This window comes from Astatotilapia calliptera, chromosome 1 (assembly GCF_964374335.1).
Source record: "Astatotilapia calliptera chromosome 1, fAstCal68.1, whole genome shotgun sequence".
In the NCBI taxonomy this organism is placed as follows: domain Eukaryota; kingdom Metazoa; phylum Chordata; class Actinopteri; order Cichliformes; family Cichlidae; genus Astatotilapia; species Astatotilapia calliptera.
This window is the reverse complement of record NC_137422.1, coordinates 26,591,031-26,612,415: the sequence shown is the minus strand read 5'-3', so window position 1 is coordinate 26,612,415 and position 21,385 is coordinate 26,591,031. Positions and strand designations below refer to the sequence as shown.

General features: G+C 40.3%; 1 protein-coding gene across 3 annotated transcripts; it reads left to right on the top strand.

The window, feature by feature from the left end:
- The first annotated feature begins 243 nt into the window (after window positions 1-243).
- Window positions 244-20,269, top strand: fam120b (family with sequence similarity 120 member B). 3 transcript variants are annotated; one of them, XM_026170659.2, is made up of 15 exons: window positions 244-329; window positions 607-729; window positions 2,750-2,940; window positions 3,113-3,246; window positions 3,338-3,460; window positions 3,564-3,755; window positions 4,728-4,992; window positions 5,080-5,263; window positions 6,225-6,326; window positions 6,739-6,911; window positions 8,570-8,662; window positions 13,320-13,526; window positions 13,717-13,861; window positions 18,766-19,048; window positions 19,122-20,269. In XM_026170659.2, the coding sequence occupies exons 2-14, from the start codon at window positions 609-611 to the stop codon at window positions 19,035-19,037; spliced, it is 2,202 nt and encodes a 733-aa protein (XP_026026444.2). In that variant the 5' UTR covers window positions 244-329; window positions 607-608; the 3' UTR covers window positions 19,038-19,048; window positions 19,122-20,269. The 3 variants fall into 3 exon arrangements, with proteins under 3 accessions (XP_026026444.2, XP_080155644.1, XP_080155662.1); XM_080299518.1 differs by having other exon boundaries at window positions 18,730-19,048; XM_080299536.1 differs by lacking the exons at window positions 18,766-19,048; window positions 19,122-20,269 and adding an exon at window positions 17,785-18,015.
- The last annotated feature ends 1,116 nt before the right edge of the window (window positions 20,270-21,385 follow it).

Sequence of the window (21,385 nt, the reverse complement as noted above, 5' to 3'; positions counted from 1 at the left end):
CCACTCTCCAGGAGAGCAATTAGCCCTCCTCTTATCCTGTGCTGGAGTGAAGTCTTACGAGCCCACACAAACACAAAGGCTCATTCTCATTCATGACATTCAGGATGTTCGCTAGTAAGAAGCGCCGTGCCACGTTTTTATTTTATTTTTGTCTCTGCTCACTCTTTGTTTTAATGAATGCGCGGTGGTCTCCATGCGCCGAGCACGTGCGTTTTGTTTTGTAACGTGATGACGCCACGCGTAGATTATAGGAAGTAGTTTGAATTTACACCAAGTAAACACAGCAGGGACCAATGCTACGGAAGCGTAGTGTCCAGCGACATTTCAAAGTGAGTTTTTTTTCCTTTTTTTGCCATGTGAAGCGATACTAGAGTAGTTGTAGTAGCATTTGCTGTGACGTATCATCCGTGATACGAGTTTGCTGGCAACGGCACGAAACGGGGCTAAAAGCGAAGCTAACAGTTAGCATTCGTGTCAGTTCTCATTAAAATCAACTCCCCACAGTGACGGTGTTACACCAAAACAGATCCACCCGATTAAAAGTTAAAGTACACGCTATTTGGAAAGACGTGAAATGCTTCCTCCCTGTGTGTTTCTGCTCAATAGGAATGGGCGTGAAGGGTCTACAGTACTTCATGGACCGCTGCTGTCCAGAAGCCTGTGTGACAGTGAACCTGAGAGACATGGCCAGACAGCAGCAGGCCTCCGCAACCGCACCTCACACCAGCAGTTGAGTTTATTTCTGTGTGCAGCCAGTGTGACAGTGGCTCTGTGTCATTCATGAAATGGTAATATTAGCAGACTCCCCCAGAAGCTCCAGCTTTCTCCACTGGTGTGCATGATTATGTAAAGTAATGTGAGGAGACAGCTTTTCAGCTCTCAGCTTTTCAGATGTGTGTACAATATTTGGCTTTATTAACCTGCTAAAGCAGTGGTTCTCTATTTAAGGATGCAATTTTTTTTGGAGTAGAGCAAAGGTGGAAGATCCAAACACAGATTTCAGAGACAGACTTGAAAAGAAAAAAACGAACCCTTTATTATGGCTGATAAAGTCCAAAAGCAGAGGAAAAACAGAGTCCTGACATCCAGGCAACCGAATTGAAAATGACAAGGGACCAGCGAAACGCACACAAAGACAGCAGTAGGACACAACATAGTTTAACTGAAATACAAGGGGTATAAATACAGACAGAACAAACTGTGGGATAACAAGGAGATTGGAAACAGGTGGGTAACAAGAAACAGGTTAAACATATCAATGAGACAGTGAAAGTAAAACCAAATATAAGACACATTGGACAAGAGACAACCAAAAACAAACCAACCCAAAACTGGAATAACATAATAATAATGAGCCTATAATAAGCCATAATCACTCTAACTCAGAGATGGAGACTTAACAAATCCAGGAAGACACAAGGAAATCCAGGCTAGTTAAAAACACAAGTGGGCCATGGATGACCAAACTCCCATACTGCAAAGCAGTACTAGTACTACAAAGGGGAATCACTTCTTACCTAGGTAGATCACCATGGTAACTTATACTGCAAACCTAACTTGCTCTGGAGCAAGTCTCAGAATAGAGATCGAGGGATATAAAAGTCAGTTCCCTGCAAAATAGTGCAACCATTCTTGGAAGATCCCTTGGTCTTCTGTTATATAATTCCGCCATTGTGTCTGCTCTTATATTTGAGTCAATTTAAAGGAGATGTTTATCCAAATGATCAAAGCCAATGGCAGCTGCAAGGAAAACTGTAATTAAAAACTGACTAAGGACTGAAACACCCACAAGACAGTGATTGAGGAAAAAAGTCATAATAACTTTAATTATTAAAATAAGCCAACTTGCTCCAACATTGCTGGCTTGGAAATGTTCCTATGATTATATATAGAGAGATTTTCTTTTAGCTTTTGGCTGAAGGAAATAGTTTGTTCTGGCTTTTGCCTAATCGTCAGTTTTTAATGTTCTTAATGTTTAAAAAAAGCAAAATAAAACATCTATTTAAAAAACTAACAAAAATCTGTGGCTTGTAAACGAGACAGAGAGAACACTACAACAACATAGGTGGTGGACAGGTGCGTGCAGTTTAATGAAAGTACTGCTTCATCAAGTAAATACTGTTTACACCTGTTCAGTCTTTATTTCAGGGCGTGACATGGTAGTAACAATAGTTATTATCATGCTTGTACTTACAGATGTATTTGAAAATGTGTAGTAAAAATTATGGCCTACTGACAGAAAAAAATATTTAGCTTAATTTGAAGTACATGTTTTCCTAACAGTAATTTTAATAGTATAGTATTAGTTGTGATATTTTTAGCTGTTTTCTGGTGGTAGTCATATGTACACCTTTGCTTACTAGTCATAACAACAGACCTAAACAAAGGCCATGCAATGCTAGGAGTTTAAAAGGTAGCACTTTTCTTTAAACCCATACTTAGTATATGCTATGCCTTTAAGCATGTTTATTCGGTGGATTGTAACACAGTACAGTGTAGTTGGTGGAAGCTAAAACAGTGCTTTTAATGGCATCTCTAAAACTTACAGAACAGGACATGTTCATGTTCCTTTGAAAATATCTTATGACTTTTATATGCTTCTACTTTATTTTCCCATATTGGTTTACTGTACTACTATGTGTATACCCACATCAGCAAGAACCAAGGCAGACAGTACACAACGGTGATCATTGTCTGGGTTATCATGCAGGTCTGCTGTATGTTACATTTTGATTTCACTTACTTGCAGACCCCACACTTGTTGTCGATGGTATGGCCTGCTTGTGCTACTGGTATTCATGTAAGGACTGGGCATGTGGGGGCCAGTGGAGGGAGTACTTGGATATCCTAAAGAGATGGGTTGAGGCATTTACGTCTGCAGGCATCCGACTGGTCTTTTTCTTTGATGGAGTAGTGGAGGAGCAGAAGAGGCAAGAGTGGGTGAGAACATAACCTTAATAAATAACACCTTGGCAGGTTTCTACATACCTCAAATTGTCAGTGGTACAAAGGGTAGGTAAGTCACAAAATGTGCTACAAAAACATCATAAATTTTTTTATATTGGTCTCTTATTTTTGCGTGACTACAAAAAACCTTGGTTCTGGTCTACAGGTGAAGAGGAGACGCAGAGTGAACGGGAAGATTTCAAAGATATTTTGTCACATAAAAGAGCATGGAGATCAGCCGGGTAGAGAGCTTTTTTGTCTGCCCTCAGGATTGGCGACATTCACACCCTTTGCTCTCCGGTCTGTTTGCAAGACAGGACAGAATATATGCACCATAATTATAAAGCCAGTAATTCTAGTTCTTATACATTTGTTTTGTTTTGTTTTACAGGTCATTAGGTCAGGAAGTGTTTTGCTCAGTGCGGGAGGCAGACTATGAGATTGCCAGCTATGCTCGCCAACATGGCAGCATGGGTATTCTGGGAGAGGATTCAGACTTCATCATATATGACAGGTTTGTAAAATCAATCTCATAATTGCAAATTAACTTAATTTTATTGACAAATGTGGTCAAACTGTCTGATTGGAACATTTTGTTTTAACCCTTATCTCTAAAGTGCCCCTTATTTGTCTGTGGCAAAGCTGCGGATAAACAGCCTCACCACTGTCATGTACGACCGACAGAGGCTCTGCCTAACCATTGGACTGGCTGTTACCCAGCTACCACTGCTGGCCTGTCTCCTGGGTAATGATGTGGTGTCAGAGGAGAAGATGCGTGATGTCAGGAACAATGCGATGGCAGCTTACAGGTGCATATCTGCAGCCGTATTGAATAGAATTAATAGAACATTGGATTTTTCAGTCTTATTTACTACTAAATCAAAGCTATATTTGTTGCTGGCTACATTTAGTTACATAATATACCCTTTTTATGTTAAAGAGTTCCTTGACTTCATTCTCTAAGCTTTTCTTTGACAGATTTTTTTTTCAGCAGCACTATCATTAACGCACGGCTCAGCAACTCTGGCAGGTTTCGGTTGGATGATGCAAGTAGAAGAGCAAATATGAAAAAAGAATGCATGCATAGACTTACTTTACAGTCATATTTGATGTTCGGCACACAGTTATGAACAGTTGTCCAAAATTGATCTAAAATTTCATCCAGCCAACTGTGAAATAAAAAAAGGAATAACATGTGGGAAAACCGTGAGTGGTGATGCTATTTTCAACAGAACTTGTTGTTCAGTATTTCATATCTTACTGTCAGCTTAACATGCTTCAAAGCAGGTTAGGTCTGCTGCATTAAGTTACCATGGTGAGCTACCTTGGTAACCCTAGAAACGTGACGTTAAACCTGAAGTTACCTCAATAAGCCTGTGGTGATAGATCTTTTAGAGCGGTGGTCCCCAGGTTGTGGAATGCTCTCCCTCATTACGTTGCCTTGATTGTGTTTATTCTTTTAAAAAGCAGCTTAAGACTCATTTATTTAGATTGGCTTTTAATTAGATTTGTGCTGTTTGTTTTATTATTAATGTATTTTATGTATTTCTGTTTTATATTACTGTGAAGCACTTTGTGGTTTTTATCCTGTGAAAAGTGCTATATAAATAAATTGATTTGATTTGATTTAAGCCCAAATCCTTCTTTATTATATAGAACTCAGATCAACATGCGGTACCAACCCATCACTCTTTATTTTTGTCTGCAAAGAAAAACACTAATCTTGTTTGCGTTTGTCAATGAGCCAAAATAGTTAAAATTCTTCATTTTATTGTTCCCAGGAAAAACAGTCCTGCACCACATTATGGTGCTCCACAGGGGCAGGTGGTGCTAGCAGTGTCCCAACTTGTGAGCTCTCTGTGGAGTACAGAGGACGAGGAAGCTGAACTGGTTCCACAGTCTCTGAATCTCTCGACTCCTCGTAGAGAGCTACTGAAGAAAGGTGTTTGCTTATACACACTACCTGGACAGAAACGTCCCGAGCTGTGTGAAATCTCCTCACTTCCCTCTGCTTTTGAAAAATATGTTAGTCCAGAAATCCTAAAGGTATGTTATAGTCATATATGTGATTTTGTTCTTTAGAGCTCCCTGCAGACTGGAATAAATGTTTCTTTACTGTGTGGTTTTCCACAGGCATGTAGAGAGAAGCATGCAGCAGCAGAGGGTTTCATGGTTTACACTGTCTTGTGTGTGGGTGTCACTGAGTGTAGCAACACTCTGGAGGATGAGGAGGACACAGAGTTAGTGCCTCAAGCCCTCGTCTACAAGCCCTGCAGACAACTCATCTATGGTCTCCTCCTTCTGCTTGGTCACAATGGTAAAACAGTTAATACATAAGACAATGAGAACAGAAGCATACACGAATGAAAAAAGTCAGCAAGAAATGCCAAAAACTACAGTTTTTCTAGTGGTGAAATGAGTCTGACTCCAACAGCAATTTAATCCCCATAGACTCCAGTGTTAAAATACCCAGAAAAAACAACATATTATTATCCTATTAGAACTTTGCAATGAGTTAGTTATTTATTATAATCATTTGGATTTTGCTTAAAAGGTTACAGGGATACTCACTTTGGCTAAGAGGCGTGTTGATAGCCAGTAGGTGTCTATCAGGTCTTATTTTCCCAACTCACCAAGCTGGAACTTTCCATTCATATTTGTGCCTTTGGTCTTTTTTTTTGATCAATTAAATGTAATTATCTGATAAATATGGCCTGCTTAGTAATACAGAGGCCCAACTTTTATTTTGAAGACAAACTGCCTTTGTTTCGTGGTTAGTTTGCAAGCATTTGCAGTCGGCAATTTCAGCATCCACCACTGTTGACGTCTTCCATGCAAACTGTGGGCAAGTGCAGCAATCTGCTAGTGACTAAAGCAATCAAAAGGAGGTTTTTGGTGCAGCACCCTTTTTGTAACGGATTTCACCTGCCAGTCAGGATATACACTTAGCAACCAGTTACCAGGGGGTTACCGATTGGTTTCTAAGTCTGTTGAGGTCTCATTTAACATTAATCAACAGACATCTGGGTCTGAGTGATTTCACAGTGGCTTTGTCTGTCTTCATATATAGTCTGTGGTAGACGCATGTAGATTCTGGCAACATCAAAAATATATCTTCAGTGGAGAGGCAAAGGGATTACGAACCGTGCAGACACACACACGTCAGCGGAGTTTGTGCCGTTAGTTTTTATGTAAAGTGAGGAGAATGATGATGTTCTTTGCAGGAAATCGAGTAAATCTAATCCAAGCATAACCCTGACAATGTTGTGCTTTTTCAGGAAGGATTGTGGACCCTCCAGCAATCAGGGAATGGTTTGTCTTCCCCGGAAACCCTTTGAAGGAACCTGATATCGTCCACCCTCTCCCAGTCAGCCTGCCCTGTACTGTACCTGCTGTTTTTCATATACTTATCTCTGTATCTTTGGACACAAAATAAAACACGATTTCAGTACAGTTACACCACCAATACAAGATTTTATTTGATTTATTTTTTTAATCCCTGAGATGATAAAACGACAACTATGTCCATGATTCTTGGTTTATGCACTATAGGACTAAATTGCTCCCAAATAAGCAGCAACCAAATGAGTCCTGTGGTTATAAGTGATTGTTTCCTGGGAATTATGTTTTCTCTGTAATTAAAATCATTGTAGACTAACCCTGAGGCACCAGCGGCTTTAAGACTCACGTTGAAAAGCTGGCTCTGGTTACGTTTAACACATGAAAGAGATATTGTGCCATATTTTTCCATCTAAAATCCATAGTATTTTTCTCTTTTGCTCGAATCTGTAGGTGATCAACCCAGTCTGGACTTGTTATGGTTCAGCACGGGTCCTGACGTGGCTGCTCTTCGCCTGACAGCCTTCCTCACAATTTTTGGCTGTCCTGAGTTTTCGGAGCTGCATGGAGTTATTGAAGACTCTCTCCTGGCTGCTCTCTGCCTGGTCACATATTTAGTCCTACAGGTAGTGTAGATGCGTTTATCTGGTAGCGATCAGAGAATGAAAATAGTTAATTAAGTTAATTAAAGTTATTTAAAGAGAAAAAAAGCAGAAATATTTGTATGATTCTCTGGGAAAAGGATGTGATTTAATTATTAATGAATCAATAGCAAATGTAACTTATTTTTATTTGCAAATAGGAAAAAATCGAGGTGCTTTTTGTTTGTTACACATGTTTTACAGTCTTCTCTGGTGTCATGTTGATCGATTCTGCCCCACAAAACATAAAAATAATATTAACAGCTGTACTTTACAAATGATTGTATCTGCAGCATGATTGGTCTTTCCTCTTTTGGTTGTTATTGGTCAGGGCGCATGTTTGGCTTGGGCTCCGGTTAAGCTGTTAGATGAAAGGGGATGATACCTACAGCTGGCGGTTCATGTAAACAAAGAAATGAAAGACAAAATATGTTTGATGACAGTTTAACGTACGAGTCAGCTTTTGATTTGGGATTTACATCTATAACACGTACACAACAATTATTCTGCTCTTTTGTCACCGTGTGATGTAAAGTCAAACATCGCTTGTTGATGGCTTGACGGTAACCATTATCATTCACTGGGGGCCCAGTTTAGACACAGACACCGGCCTTTGTAACTTCAGCTCTTACGTCAACAAGTCCTGATAACCATCCAGGGGTTTTGAATAACTCAGGAGACAATTCTCAAACCACCTCAGAACTCGTATTACTGTATTTTGATTGTAAATCTAAGAGTGTATCAATCTGAGCTGCTTTTGATCCTGTTGTAATGCCCTGTGATCACTAATTCGTATGTGAAAGAAGCCGAGATTTGTGCTTTTGGTTTGGGTATTTTGCATTGACGTCTTCTGACTGAGCTTTAACACAACATTAGATCGCGTGACAGGATAACCGTGTGTGCGTCATGTTATAGAAGCGAAACATGAATTATACCTTTTATTAACTCTTTTTCAGAGACACTTGAATCACTTATTAATGCGTTTCTAACAAAGATACATTTTCAAAGAAAAGCTCAGATGTCTTGTTTTTGTGTAACATGTTATTTGCTGTCTTTAAAGTATGCTTAGAGTACTGCTTTCTTTTTTCTTTTCTAATACATTTAACACACGCCAACTGAAAAACACCAAAAGTTCGGTCATAGATTTAGTCTTATTTAGATCGGAGTAACTGTTTCCTCATGTTTGCCCCACCTGGAGAGACAGAGCTGAATGCTTTAATACTAAAATCGACAGGCAGCCTTTCAGACTGGTTTTCAGTCAGGCGCTGGCTGGCTGGCAGGCAGTAATTTAAATGAATGAAGGCCCTGACAGACAGGACAGTAGCTTGTTAGAAGGAGGCTAGACGAGCAGATGATTAAAGATGAGCAGACAGCATGACAGACAATAGTAGCTGTTGTCTGATCACTGCAGCATTCACATTCCCCTCTCGCTCTTCTATTTAAATAACTTCAGGGTTTGTTTGTTTTGTACACACAAACGGGCAGCCTAGTCTCTGTAGCGGCCATTGTTTCTTTTTGTGTTGACTTGTTGCACAGCGAGCAGACAAAACAGACTGACCCACAAAGAAGACACACTGGGATGTGATTGAACTGACTAACCACGTATTTTCCCTTGTGTGTTTGGTTTGTGCGCATGTTTTCAGGTACAAACTTTATCTCTAGAAGACGTGGATTCCTACCTGAGTCAAGCTGTGTGTCTGAGACTGAAATCCTCTCAGGAGCTTCAACAGATCGAGGTCTGTCACAAACGCATTTAGATCATTTGTAAAAGATGCTTTTGATATTTTATAGTTGTTTTCAGATTTTCACCCCCACGTTTTTTTAACGGTGAAGCCAAACATTGTGTATCCTGCTGCAAGAAGACAATGTTCGCTGACGTTTACAGTAAACAAAGTCCTCTTGGGGTAAACACAGCTCTGAAAATGTTTCCATTAATAGAAAGTGAAGAGAAAGTGGAGAGAAAACATAAATAAGCTGCTGATTGACGGTCTTTCCAAGAAAGCATACAACAATCTTGAAAAAATAAGCAGTTATGATAAACTGCAGGGTGTTTTTGTTGTTGGAAATAGAAATTTTGAACCTTATTTTTAAAATCCGGTCGTCAGGAATGTCTTAAAAGTGCACATACACTGGTGGATATTTATTCTTTTTTGCATTTTCTGTGCAATTAAATTTATGTAAAATGTTTATACTTGCTTAGCTAACAATTTAATTGTCCAGGATTTTTAAAGTTTACTTTCATTGTTTAGTTTTGAAACTTCACTCAGTTTGGGCAGCTTTATTTTTTTGCATTTTAATTGGAAGGCTTGCAGAGTAGATGGAGGAAACGCATGAAAAGAGGTCCACAACATAGCACAGAGGACATTGTGGTTAGGTAGTATGAACCTGACCCACAAAGGTCACACCAGAAACACTTTCATTTTTAAAATCCTCTCCCTGATTCTCATTTACACAGGATCGTCTTAAGATCAAAACTTGGTTTTCAAATACTAGCATCCCCAAAGCAGCATCATTATGCAGAAATTAAAGAAAACTGAACCTATTATTGCTAATTTCCAGCTCCTTACTCTCCACAGCACCAGAGTCAAAATAATCCATACCTGTCTTGGATTAGGCCTGGGTTCAGCCCCTGTGTCTGAAGTACATAAGAATATCCCCTCTCTTTGACATCATACAGAGCCAAAGCATTCAGAGCAGTGTGAAGTGTGAGGTTTTAGCTCACAGGGATTATTTGTACACACACTCACATCATCGTTCGAAACTTTAGGCATGTTTAAGTCCAGCATCCACCATTGAAATTTTATAAATATACCAGATGGATAAAAGTAATGGGCCACTTACATATTACGCCTACAGGAGCTTTATGGCATCCTATTCTAAATCCATAGGCATCAGTATGGAATTTATCCCAGTATGAAGTTTATCCAATTTTGCAACTCTTACATCTTCCGCTCTTTTGGAAAGGCTTTCTGCAAGATTTTGGAGTGTGTCTGTGGGAATTTTCCCCCATTCAACCAGAAGAAAATTGATTAGGTCAGACAATGGTGTTGGACGAGAGGTCCTGCTCGTAATATCTGTTCTACTAAAGGTGTTCAGTGGGACATGCAGCTGGAAACCCATGCCATGAAGCTCCCGCTGCACAGTTGTTGTGCTGATGTTAATGCAAGATGACAGACGGTCAGACACAAGAATGACAAATCACTCTGTTCAAGGGTATTTTTGCTTGACTCTTCTTGTCAAATTTATTGTTTAAAGAGTTTTCTTATTGTTTATTAGAAATATCCACCATTGTAACAATGAGTACATGGCTAATTGTACAGGAAAAGCAAAATAGTTTAAATTTAAATTTGAGACGATTAAGAATGATACATTTTTAGAACAGATTGGTATAAAAACAGAGTGAACCAAAGTCCTCATCAGACATGTATTAACAAGGCAGTGGATACTGCTACTTTATAATTTCAGTCTTCAGTGAAGGGGCATCGTGGGACTTGTGAGTTCTCTCAGATGCGAGCGTCTGAGAGTCAGCTGTGCATTTCCATTCTCTGGGAAAACGACCGTTGTGTTTGCTGCCTCTTTGTAGCCCCATTTATTTTTACTGCTTAATTACCATACTTATGTCTAGTAATTTGTATTTGTGCTGCTCATCTGTTTTCTACACAATAATTAGGGCTGGGCGTTGATTTGAATATGTCGTATGGGAGAGGTTCAGAGCTGCAGGAGGGGTTTTAACTGAGTGACTAGTGTACGGATTAAATATGCACATAAACACAAACAGACAAAGTGTTATTGATGTGCGTATGGTATTAATTTCTGCAAGTTCATATCTGTGTGTGTGTGTTTGCACAGTTTACAGACAGCTACAGATTCACATACATCACACATCAGAGCAGGAAGTAAAAATCACAAAGATTTTCTTTATTAAAAGATTAATTTATGAGAGAGAAGTGTCTGTTTGTGAAAAAGTGTCACCCAGTGTGTGTGTAGGAGAGAGGGGCTGTGGGTCATAGGTTTTTGGATGCGTTGGTTGTGTGGGACAGTGATTTTGGCGTGTGTGTTTGTGTGTGCGACAGAGAGTAAGCTGGCGACAGTCGCCTGTCTGTCCTGGCTGACGCTCACCACATGGAGCTATTTACACCATGCACACTCCGCCCCACTGGACACACACATGCACACACACATTTCTGTCTTTGTCTCTCTGTCTTTTGTGTGTGTGTGTGTGTTCTCACGTTCTTATCCTTTTTGCACTCGACCACTCTTTCTCTCTCCCTCGTGTTGCTCTTTATCTCTTTTCTGTCTTTGTGTCTGTGTGTGCCTTCAGGCTTGTGTGTCTGTCCAGTGTTTCATTGTTTTCAGAAGGTGAAGCTGTGTTTGACTGGAAGCAGGTGGCAGGCAGGGATGAGTGTATGTGTGTGTCTGTGTACACGTAATCACTGTTATCAGTGCTATCTGAGGGACAGGTGAGAGCAGACACACACACAGAACATCTGCCTGCTGTTACAATCAGCTTGTGCTCCACTTCTTCATCCTCCTCTTATTCTTTATTCTTCTCCCGCAGTTTGTTTTTGTTCTCTCAGTTACACAAAACAGCTGTAAGATATATTATAATTTTGCCTGATTTTTTTTTATTATTTACTCAGGAGAAACTTATCTTTATTAGGGCATTTACAGCACCGTGCAAAAGTCTTGAGTGCCTCATTTATTGATGTTTTGCTTCCAAGGAGACAGACTTTCTAAAATTTTTATTAAGTGGTGTTACAAAGTTTCCCTTTGTCCAGCCCTCGGGCTGTTTCCAGAGGAATGGCTTTTATTTTGTTTTCAATGACCTACGAATGATTCAAGCATAAGAAGTTGGGCAACTCAAAGGATGAACCAATGTGTCTACACACAGAAGACAACTGACCAAAAAACAAGTTTTAATAGTATCTTTAGCCACTTTGATACCAACAGGCTGTCATAAAAAACATAATTTATTCCAGTTTGTTATGGGTTTTTCTTTTTTAAAATAACACATAACAGTTTGAAAGTCATAAAAATCATCAATAAGCTGATTCCCAAAGAACTGCTAACAGAAAAGTTGGCATATCTGAGCCTGATGTGCAAAAAAATTGAGGGTACAAGTGGAATGCAAAAGAAATTGCTGCAGTATCGTAAATGACCTGAAGGTCATGCCTTTAAGAAAAATTTAGCAAATACCTGAGAGGTGTGATCCATCAGCTGATCCATCTAGTGTCTACTGAAGGATCACCAGAAATGACTTGATGCATGCTTGGTGGAGCATGCAACTTCCAGATGAACTGAATCAGATTTCTCGGATTTCATCACAAATGATCTCAGTGGAAGTGTGGCTGTCAAGAAGCATTTCTTAAGGAAGGGAAGCAGGAAAGAAAGGCTGGGGCATGCCCGGTGTTTAAACATTATTGATGCAGTGTGGGCTCATCCTGACTGAAAAGGGCAGCCAAAATCCAAAAAAGGAGCTTTGAATGTCCTTCATAAAGCCCGGAGACCTGGCTGCACCTATTTCCCAATTTTCTGGCTAAATATAAAGAAATGAGGGAAGGGTGAAGACTTTTGAAAAGTAAATGGGGAGATTTACTCTTGTTTGCTGCAGTATAAGAGCAGGTTCACTCTGAGATATCTTTCCGGTTTTGTTCATCCTCATCATTCAAAATGTCCTCAAGCATAGTTATATCCAGAAAAAAATGTAATTATGGTCTTAGTTTAAAAGCCAATTTGAGTCCATCTAAGCAAAGAAGTTTCACCATCACATGCAGCCAACAAATAGGAAGATATACAGAGATGCTTCACTGTCATCTGGCAGTGAGCACGAGGAAACCAAGTGAAGTAACAGTGAAGTGGGTGGCCTGAGGAGTATTTTAATTTTCTGATTTATGAGTCAGTGCAGAGCAGATATGTTTGTGCAAATTGGGGTTGGGAGACAACAGTGTTCAGGAATTTATTGCGGACGGTGACGCTAAACATTGAAGGAACAGATGGTTCTGTGCAGCAGGACTTTTAAATCTGCTGCAGTTCAGAAAAGACACTAATGCGACAATCAGTGCTGCAGTTGATCTCAGTGTATATTTATCTATTGATGTTAGCAGCATTTGACAGTCAAAGAGCGATTAAAAGCTCTTAAATACTAGACAGGTGATTTTTGCATTTAAAAAGGGAAATAATCAACATCAAAGAAGTCTCTCTTTGTGCTGAAAAAAAATCTTCTCCTACATGTGGTAAGCTCAAACCCAACCCACTGGCAGGATTGCAAAGAGTTGTGTTTGTGTCGTCGGTATCTATTAGGTGACTGACAATGGCCTGTAGCAAAATATTAGATTTTACTGTAAAGAAGTTACACAGTCTAAATATACAACCAAGTGATTTTTTTGTTTTCAGCTGCCTTTGTTTTCGAGTCGTGCGGTGCAGTTGGGATCTCTGTACGTCCGAGGGCTGAGCCACCTGCTGGGTGCTAACTGTGCCAGCGGCTGCCCGCTGCCCAGCGCTGCTCTAATGCCCTGGCACAGCTTCGATGGACGGCTGTTCCACTCAAAGTACCTGCTGGCTCACAGCGGCACAGAGAAAACTGAGCTGCTGGACCACGATGTGAGTGGAGATGGGACAAGAAAAATGGGGCATTTATGAATCTGTCAATACTTCAGAGGGACAAAGAAGTGACTTCTTATTCCAGCTAGTCTGGTTTTGCTTCTGTTTATTAATTCAAACGAATATCTTTGGTAGTGATAAGTAAATTAATCTGTGGGTGTGTAATCTTACGTTTGTCTCTTTCTCCCAGTCGTCCAGCCTGTCTCTGTTCCTCCAGTTAAGGGAGAAACTTACAGAAACTTGCAACAAGAAAGGCAGAGTCCTGCAGTCCAGACCCAACGCACAGTCACGTCCTAAAACCACAACACAAACCGGATACAGACACAGACACTCGGGTGAGACACACACACTTGATACCTGCTTTTATCTGATTATCTCTGTACATGTGAATCCTGGCTCGTCACTTAAAGTTTCCATTAACTCTTTCTCTTCTTTAGGACCTTTTGGTACAAAGTTTCCCTGTAAACACGTTGCTTAATTTGTCTGAAGCATAAAAAATGATATGAATATGCGTTCTGCATGTTCAGATGATGATGATGGTTTAAGTTGCTTTGCCTCTTTTTGTGCTGGTCTGTGGTATTAGTATTTCTTAACACTTTAGCTTTATTTGTCAGCTTTCCAAACACTTAGTCTGCTCTGAAAGCGATAATCGAAGAGTTAAAATCACACGGAAATGCGCACTTGGCCTTGTTCTGTGCTGTTATATCACAGCAGAATACAAACTGTAGAAAGTACACTGATGTTGGTAGCGCTGGCTCACAGGACAGCTGATGTGGTGTGCACATTTAAACGCGAGATCCAGAAAGTCGTTCCAAAATATTTATTATGACAATGATGATTTAGTAGATTTAACAGATGAATGCATGCATGATTTTCTCAACACATTCAAATAACAACAAAAAAATTTACAATTAAGGACCAAACCAAGTCACAGTGCTTTCATGCTACTGAAAGGACTGAAGAGATTAGAATGTCAACTTACGTCACTAATGCATCCACCATCATAAGATTTCTATTTATTTAAAGTTAATACAGAGCTCTCGTGTAACTACTATACATTTAAGTCAGGAAATATCTATTTACATTGCATGGCAATCAGATTTAATGTTAAACAGTCTTCTTAACTTACAGGTTCTTTGTTCTCAGTCTTTTGGTTAGGAGGTTAAAGGCCTACCAGGCCAAAGGGGTGGAGTTGTGCTGTGTGCTGGTGTAGAGAAGTTGATTTTAACACAAATGGAGCTTACTGTGCCTTTCCTTGTTTGGGCATCAAACATGGGATTCTACTGTCAACATACGCATAAGTAATGCCCCTGGGCTGACAGCTCATTATAAAAGAGAGCAGGTATCCTCAATATGATCATCTCATCTCTGGATGTGAGCACAAAAGCACTTTTACATCTGCTGTTTAAACCTTGTGTTAATGAGGGGCAGCCAATCAGAAGAGAGTTAGGTTAAAGGTAGAAGCGCTAAAGTGGTTTCAGTGAGAGCTGAGAAGCTACGCTGAGATACAGTACAAAATAATTTAAGGCTGTTTAAATTGCTTCTCTAGACAGTCCTGGGATAGAAATGTGGGGAAATAAATTATTGTAATAAGTCGTCGACTTTTTTTGCCCTTACCATTCACTTTGTGTGTGTTGTTTTCGTGCTGTATAATTTTGCTCCCATTTGATCCATGACTCTTTGGAAAAAGATGTTTGATCTAAAGACCATCCTAAATGAGGATCAGAAAGAGAAAACCCTTCTGACTGAATGTTACAGTGTTTCTGGTGTGCTCTGGTAACCTCGTGGTTCAGATGCATACCATTTAACCATAATGTCCTCTGTGCTATGCTGGGGACCTTTGTTGCACATCAGACCAATTTTCTTTCCATGTGTTTCCCGTATCTGCATCTACTCTGGAAACAAAACAAAAAAGAAAAGAAAAGAAAGAAGCCCCAAAAAGAGATGCCACGATGTCTCTATTATTTTTTACGCTTCAGTTGTTTTTATATTTTAAGCTAATCACTGTCCAAAAGTATCGAGTGCTGAAGAGGCCCCTAGTGATCCGATGGGTGCAATCTGTCTGCGAGCTCACATGAAAAACTAATAAAAAATCCTCCTGGAGCTGAACAGAGAAGCATCATTTTAATCTGACAGTTGATCTGCGGTTGTAGTTCTTTGGGGCCCTCATGGAACCACATTACCCAGAGGGCCATGCTGTAATGAGCTCCATGTGTGCTGCGGCCTCATCACATACCGCCGTGCTCATTTGCACGCACACACACACACACGCTTGGATCCGAGACTTGCTTTGTCAGTGCACTAGTAATAGTGGGTTTCTGTTTATAGGCTGGGAGAGCTCTATTTTAAGACTCACAACAACTGATTACAGACTCCTCTCGTCTGTCTCTCCCCTCTTTCTGCTCCCCTTCCCCTCGGTTGTTCCCCTCTGTTTTACTTTTTCTATTCATCATCTTAACTTCTATCAGTGGGGTAATTTTCTTCCAGCTTCCAGACTCTTCAAAACCCTTTGCTGTTTCTTGAACCTTTTTACACGCCTCCTGTTTTGTCATGAAGGAGCATTAATGCATTTATATACGACGGTCTTGACTGCAGTGTGCAGTCTGAAGGCCATCTTCACCTCTTGCCTGGAGTTTGCAGATCCCATCACAAAAGCCGACTTAGCGGGAGCTTATGAAATATGAACCCACAGTTTCTCTTCAACCCTGTGACTTATAAACCTTTTGCGACCGTTGCGCTGCATGCCATGTTGGCGCAGATCCTCCAGTTTGCGCCGAACTGTCTGCTTTCTGCCCAAGTCAACCCTTGTGGGTCTCATGAGGATGTTTCTGGTTTTATAGATGGAAGGCTATACACTCTTTATACCTCAGTGTTTCATTTCTGCCAGACACAGACACTGATCATTACTACAGAGCTGTGGGGAAATGAGTGTGAGTGTGTGTGTGTGTGTGTGTGTGTGTGAGCCGCAGAGAGAGCATGCATGTGCGTGAGAGTAGCGGTGGCGCTATGTGGTATCGTTGAGGACCCGGGTTTGGTTTTTGTTTGAATCAGGCCTGATGTTTAGTCTCCTCAGCAAATATCTCCTCAGCCCGCCTGCCCTCGCAATTACAGTGAATCCAGTGTAGCTCCTCTTCCACGTCTCTCCAGCTTATATCTGTTCAAAAAGACAAGATGTTGTAAACAACCTTATTTTCATGCATTCTTATCAGAGCTACACATATTCGCAATAAAATATTTACCCTAACTTCTAATGTTTCCCTTCTTTAGCTCCTCCTTTTTTCTGCAAGCCATAAAACACCTTTAAAAAGATTGTGATCCTTGTGGCCTCGCTGACGCATTACTCTCGTGTTACATACTCTTTTTCTGCACCTTCACATTCAGGCACAGGATGGATGTGAAGATGGCGGTCTGATTTAGCCAAATGCGCCGCTCCCGTTTGGTAAACTCTAAAGTTGGACTTGATGTTTTATTTTGAGCACTTTGTAATTGGCATAAAACGTTCCACATCTGTCAGAGTTTCATAAGTGTATGGCAAGTCCCAGGCTTCTGTGAATCCAACAATAGATTTTAGTGGCAGCTGAACACACCCAGAGAAACTGTTCCTGCCAGCAGATCAATTTCATAATCAGTCGTGCAGCAATAAAAAGCTGCTCCTGCTCTGTTATTTGTAAGGAAAGCTGTATAAACTCTCAGTGCGATGAAAGTATTCTGTCCTATCATAATTCGGCTGTCGACACAGTTAATGCAAACTTGATGATTGTGTGCGTCCTGCCTGAAATTTTTAATTTTTGCTGTTTTGTGGGCTGTTGTCACATAATTGTGGGAAGACTTGAAAGGCAAGATGGATATCTGTGTATGTTTGAGAGAGGACGAGACGAATGTTGATACAGTTCGAACTGATTAACATTTACATTTAAGACTGCTGATTTCAAGCATTAGTCAAAGTTATTATCATTTACTGGTTTCAGTAAAGTCCTATCACAGACTCTAAATAAACTCTTATTAAAACACAGAATGTATATGAAAGATCGTCGTCTCTGGATCTGAAAAAAAAAGCCGTTCCCAAGGAGCTCCTCCTCTCAGTCTAATTGTTTAGAAGTCTACAAGTAAATGGCCCTCCTCCTCATGACACTTTCCTCATGAGTTTATGGTCTCAATAAACTCTTTTAAAGTATTTTTAGTACAACATGATGTTTCTTTTGTGGTCCCATTTATTTATATGTTTTATTTGAGAGTTTTTTTCTCTTTTATGTGATAGAACAGTGGCGATTAGACAGGAAAACTGGGAGAGGGGGAAGACATGCAGTCAGACTCAAAAGCTTTTGGCTGCTTTCAGCCTTGCGGTACATGCTCACCTGCTTCACCAGGTGAGTTAAGCTGGTGCCCAAATTGTCATCCTAATTTAAATAAATGTCAGGTGGCAGGTGCAGACTGGACGTCACTTTGACGGTGGCGTAAGGATAATTGTGGTCTGCTTTCAATTTGGCACAGATAGCCTTAGGATATCTGGAGAACTTGGGCTTGTCTTGTAATCTGGATAACTTTCATTTCAGGCTCAGTTGAGTTGCTTTATATCTGCCAGTATCAAAGAGAACCATGTTATTAAAAATGAAGTATCATGCTAATGTAGCTCATATAATATTCTAATAAAAATATTTTTTGTACATCTTTTGTACAGTCATGGCGTCATAAAGACTCTCTGGACCTTTCTTCACTCTTATTTTAAGCTCTCATTCATTTGCTAAAAACACACAACTTACTGATTTCTAAACTATTTTCTACACTAGACTTCCAATCACATCATTTAAGTGATTGCTTTAATCATATAGAGACAATCTGATATGGTGATTGCCTCCCAAAACACATGGTTAGCCTGAGTGACCCAGGGTGGAGTCAGATTTCCAGCCTGCTACCATATAAGAAAGTTAGACATCAGCAGCTGAAATGTGCACCTCAGTGCTTCATGTCACTGTGGGCTCATCTATTTTTTGGATACAGTCTGTGAATTATAAAATGAGGTAAACGGCAACTGTTCTCGAATTCGTCAAAACAACATAAAAGGTGATAAAATGCCAGAGTTTTGTTAATGCCCTCCAGTGACCAAGAATCATTCGAAGCAATTTAATGAATTAATAACTCGCACGTCCAAATCTCTGGACTGAATGTGTCTAAAACCTGTTTGCTGCATTTTTGGATGTTACAGAAGCACGGTGTACGGAGATTTGTGTCTTACCCTCAGGTTGGGCTCCCAGTGGTGGTACGTGTTGGAGGGAAAGAGAGGAGACGACGGGTGGCCATTGGCGTGGACGGGGACGGAGGGAGCGAGAGGAAGAAACAGAAGCTCGAAGAGAATATGAAAGCACAGACGGGCCGTGGGCGAGAGGAGGACACAGCGAAGGAGGTCGTCATTTTCACTCATTTTATCCTGACGACCACGATCGAGGAAATCAGAACACAAGACGCCCTCCGAAGCCCAGAGGTCGAGCGTATAACAACAGAGGGAAATACTAGCTGGCTCCGAGGTAGCAGCAGAATATGGCACAAAAATGTCAGTTTACAGTTTCCTCTTCTCTAACTCATCTCCTCTCCTCTCAGATGGCCGCAACCTCCGGCTCCAGGAACATAACTCGACAAGGATTAGAGGGGAGGACTTTGGCAGTTAAGAGGATGGGAAAGACACGGTGAAAGAAGAGGAGGAATCTAATTTCTCTGAACAAACTGCTTAGTGAATGAGCTGTCAGGAGTATTTGTCCAAAGGATGCAGGAGGTAAATGAATGGGGATTTAGAGAGGGAGGAATGAAGAGGTTTGGAATGTGTCTGACGTTTCATTTGTCAGTTTTGTCCGTCACCAGCCTCGGCTTAATCTCAGGAAAACCTGTTTTACTATTACACAAAATGAACAGCATGAAGCCATCAAACAAGCAGTAAATGAGACTCTTCCATCTTACATCTGAGAGGTGGATTAACAGGTAACCCTTGAGGCTGTTTTTATGTCTTATCTCAAACAATAAAAAGGCGAAGATCTTAAAAGCTGTTTGTGTACAGTGCCTTAATCCTTTCAAAGGAATGGGATTAACTAGAGAAACAGTAATACTGGTATCAAATATCAAATGAGATGGGACATCAGTGGCACACGGCTTCATACAGTTCAGTAATGGGATACCATAGGTGAGGTGTGAGAAACAAAGCGAGGCCACTGGAGAGCCTGTTTTTAAGACACACGCACTTCTGTTGGTTTGCTCTAATGGAGTGTTAGAGATTTTCTACATTATACATTATAACCAAATCTCTATAATACAATATAATCAAGTAAGCCTTATATTCTAACCAAGTAAACCTTATATTCTAACCAAGTATGCCTTATATTTTGTGTGTTCATATATTTTCACATAACCAAGCCTATTGTTAAAGGAAAACTGATGCATTCCTTACCTCAGTGTCTGAGATGTTTGACAGCATGATATAATGATGCATTCTTTTCCTTTAGTGTCTGTGATGTCAGATAAAGCATGATATACTTCTGTATTCTTATCCCAGTGTGTGAAAGATCGGATAAGCTGATTTAATGTTTAACCTCTTCCCTGACAGTTAAAAGAGGAAGTACTATGTAACCCATTTTTGCCTTATAAATAAAGCAAGCGAGCCTGTGCTCGGTGTGTTTTGTCTTCTCAGAGACATTCACCCGTGTGGGTGTCTTCTCAGAGACATTCACCCGTGCGCACGTTTTCTAATTACACTCTGAGTCGGTCTGCAGTTGTCTCATTTCTCTTACTTGTGTTTGAACAAATGTCTACCCCTGACATGGAGAAATATGGAAAACTCTTGGAGAAGCTTTCAGAAAGTGTGCTGTAGCAAAGCAAAGGTCTTGACAGTCGTGTGATTCTTTAATCAGATTTAAATTTCTCTTAATGCCAGCACGGTTTTCCAGTTTTAGACCTTGTGTACGTAGGATTTAACATATGACCTGTGAACATGAACCTGAAATTTGTTCTAAAGATCTCAGGGCTGCTGGTGCTCCTCTGAGACATCACTGCACTGTGGTGAAGCTGACCTCTCAGGGCTTATTTGCACCACTTAGAAACAGCTTAAAGTATTTTCCCACTCAGTGAGAATACCATCATCAGTACTGAGTGTGTGCAGATCAAATTGCTGTTGCATCTGTGTCTGTGTGTGTGAAGTTGTTGAGGAATGTATAGTCAGCTTGCCCACCTTCCTGTAGGACCATAATTGTTGTAAAACCCAGCAGAGAGGAAAAGGATGCAGAGAAAGTTCCCCAGGCCTGAGTGCTCTCATTCCTGTGTGTGCGCATTCATGTGCTCATAAGCAGATCATAAAAGAAGCGTGATGTTAGTCAGTAAATGGAAAAAAATAGAAGGAAATCAAAGTATAGATACAAAAGCTCAATCCATTTCATATTCAGATTACTACTGTGAACGGTGTGTTTTAAAGGAACCGACTGACGGTAATAAAGGTGCGATAAATTGTGCTACCTTGTTTTAAAGCCTGTGGGACATATGGGTCAAAGATTATGTGTGCATACACAAGAAACCTTAGTCAAGGTTTCAAAACCTTTGGGTCTTGCATGTGGGCTAGATCGGAGATGTCAAACACAAGGCCCGGGGGCCAGAACTGGCCCGGCACAGAGATCAATCTGGCCCACTGAACAATATAAATCTTGTGAATTTAACTTTATTTTAGTAGGTTTTACATCTTTTCCTCCCTCATGGCCATCTTTCACTACACCAAAGAAATTAAGTAATAGATAAACGATTAAATGACAGAACAAAACCTTTTCTTTTTTTAATATCTACCATGGAAATGTATGTTTTTTTGCAATGTGTTCCAAGTTGGGGGGAAA

What these genes read in the sequence shown, in the direction of transcription:
- fam120b (XM_080299518.1), top strand. Translation starts at nt 609, where the DNA reads ATGGGCGTGAAGGGTCTACAGTACTTCATGGACCGCTGCTGTCCAGAA. An exon ending in TCTCCCAGTCAGCCTGCCCT is followed by an intron (nt 6,327 to 6,738) that starts GTACTGTACCTG and finishes TCGAATCTGTAG; the next exon opens with GTGATCAACCCAGTCTGGAC. An exon ending in CTGAGCTGCTGGACCACGAT is followed by an intron (nt 13,527 to 13,716) that starts GTGAGTGGAGAT and finishes TCTTTCTCCCAG; the next exon opens with TCGTCCAGCCTGTCTCTGTT.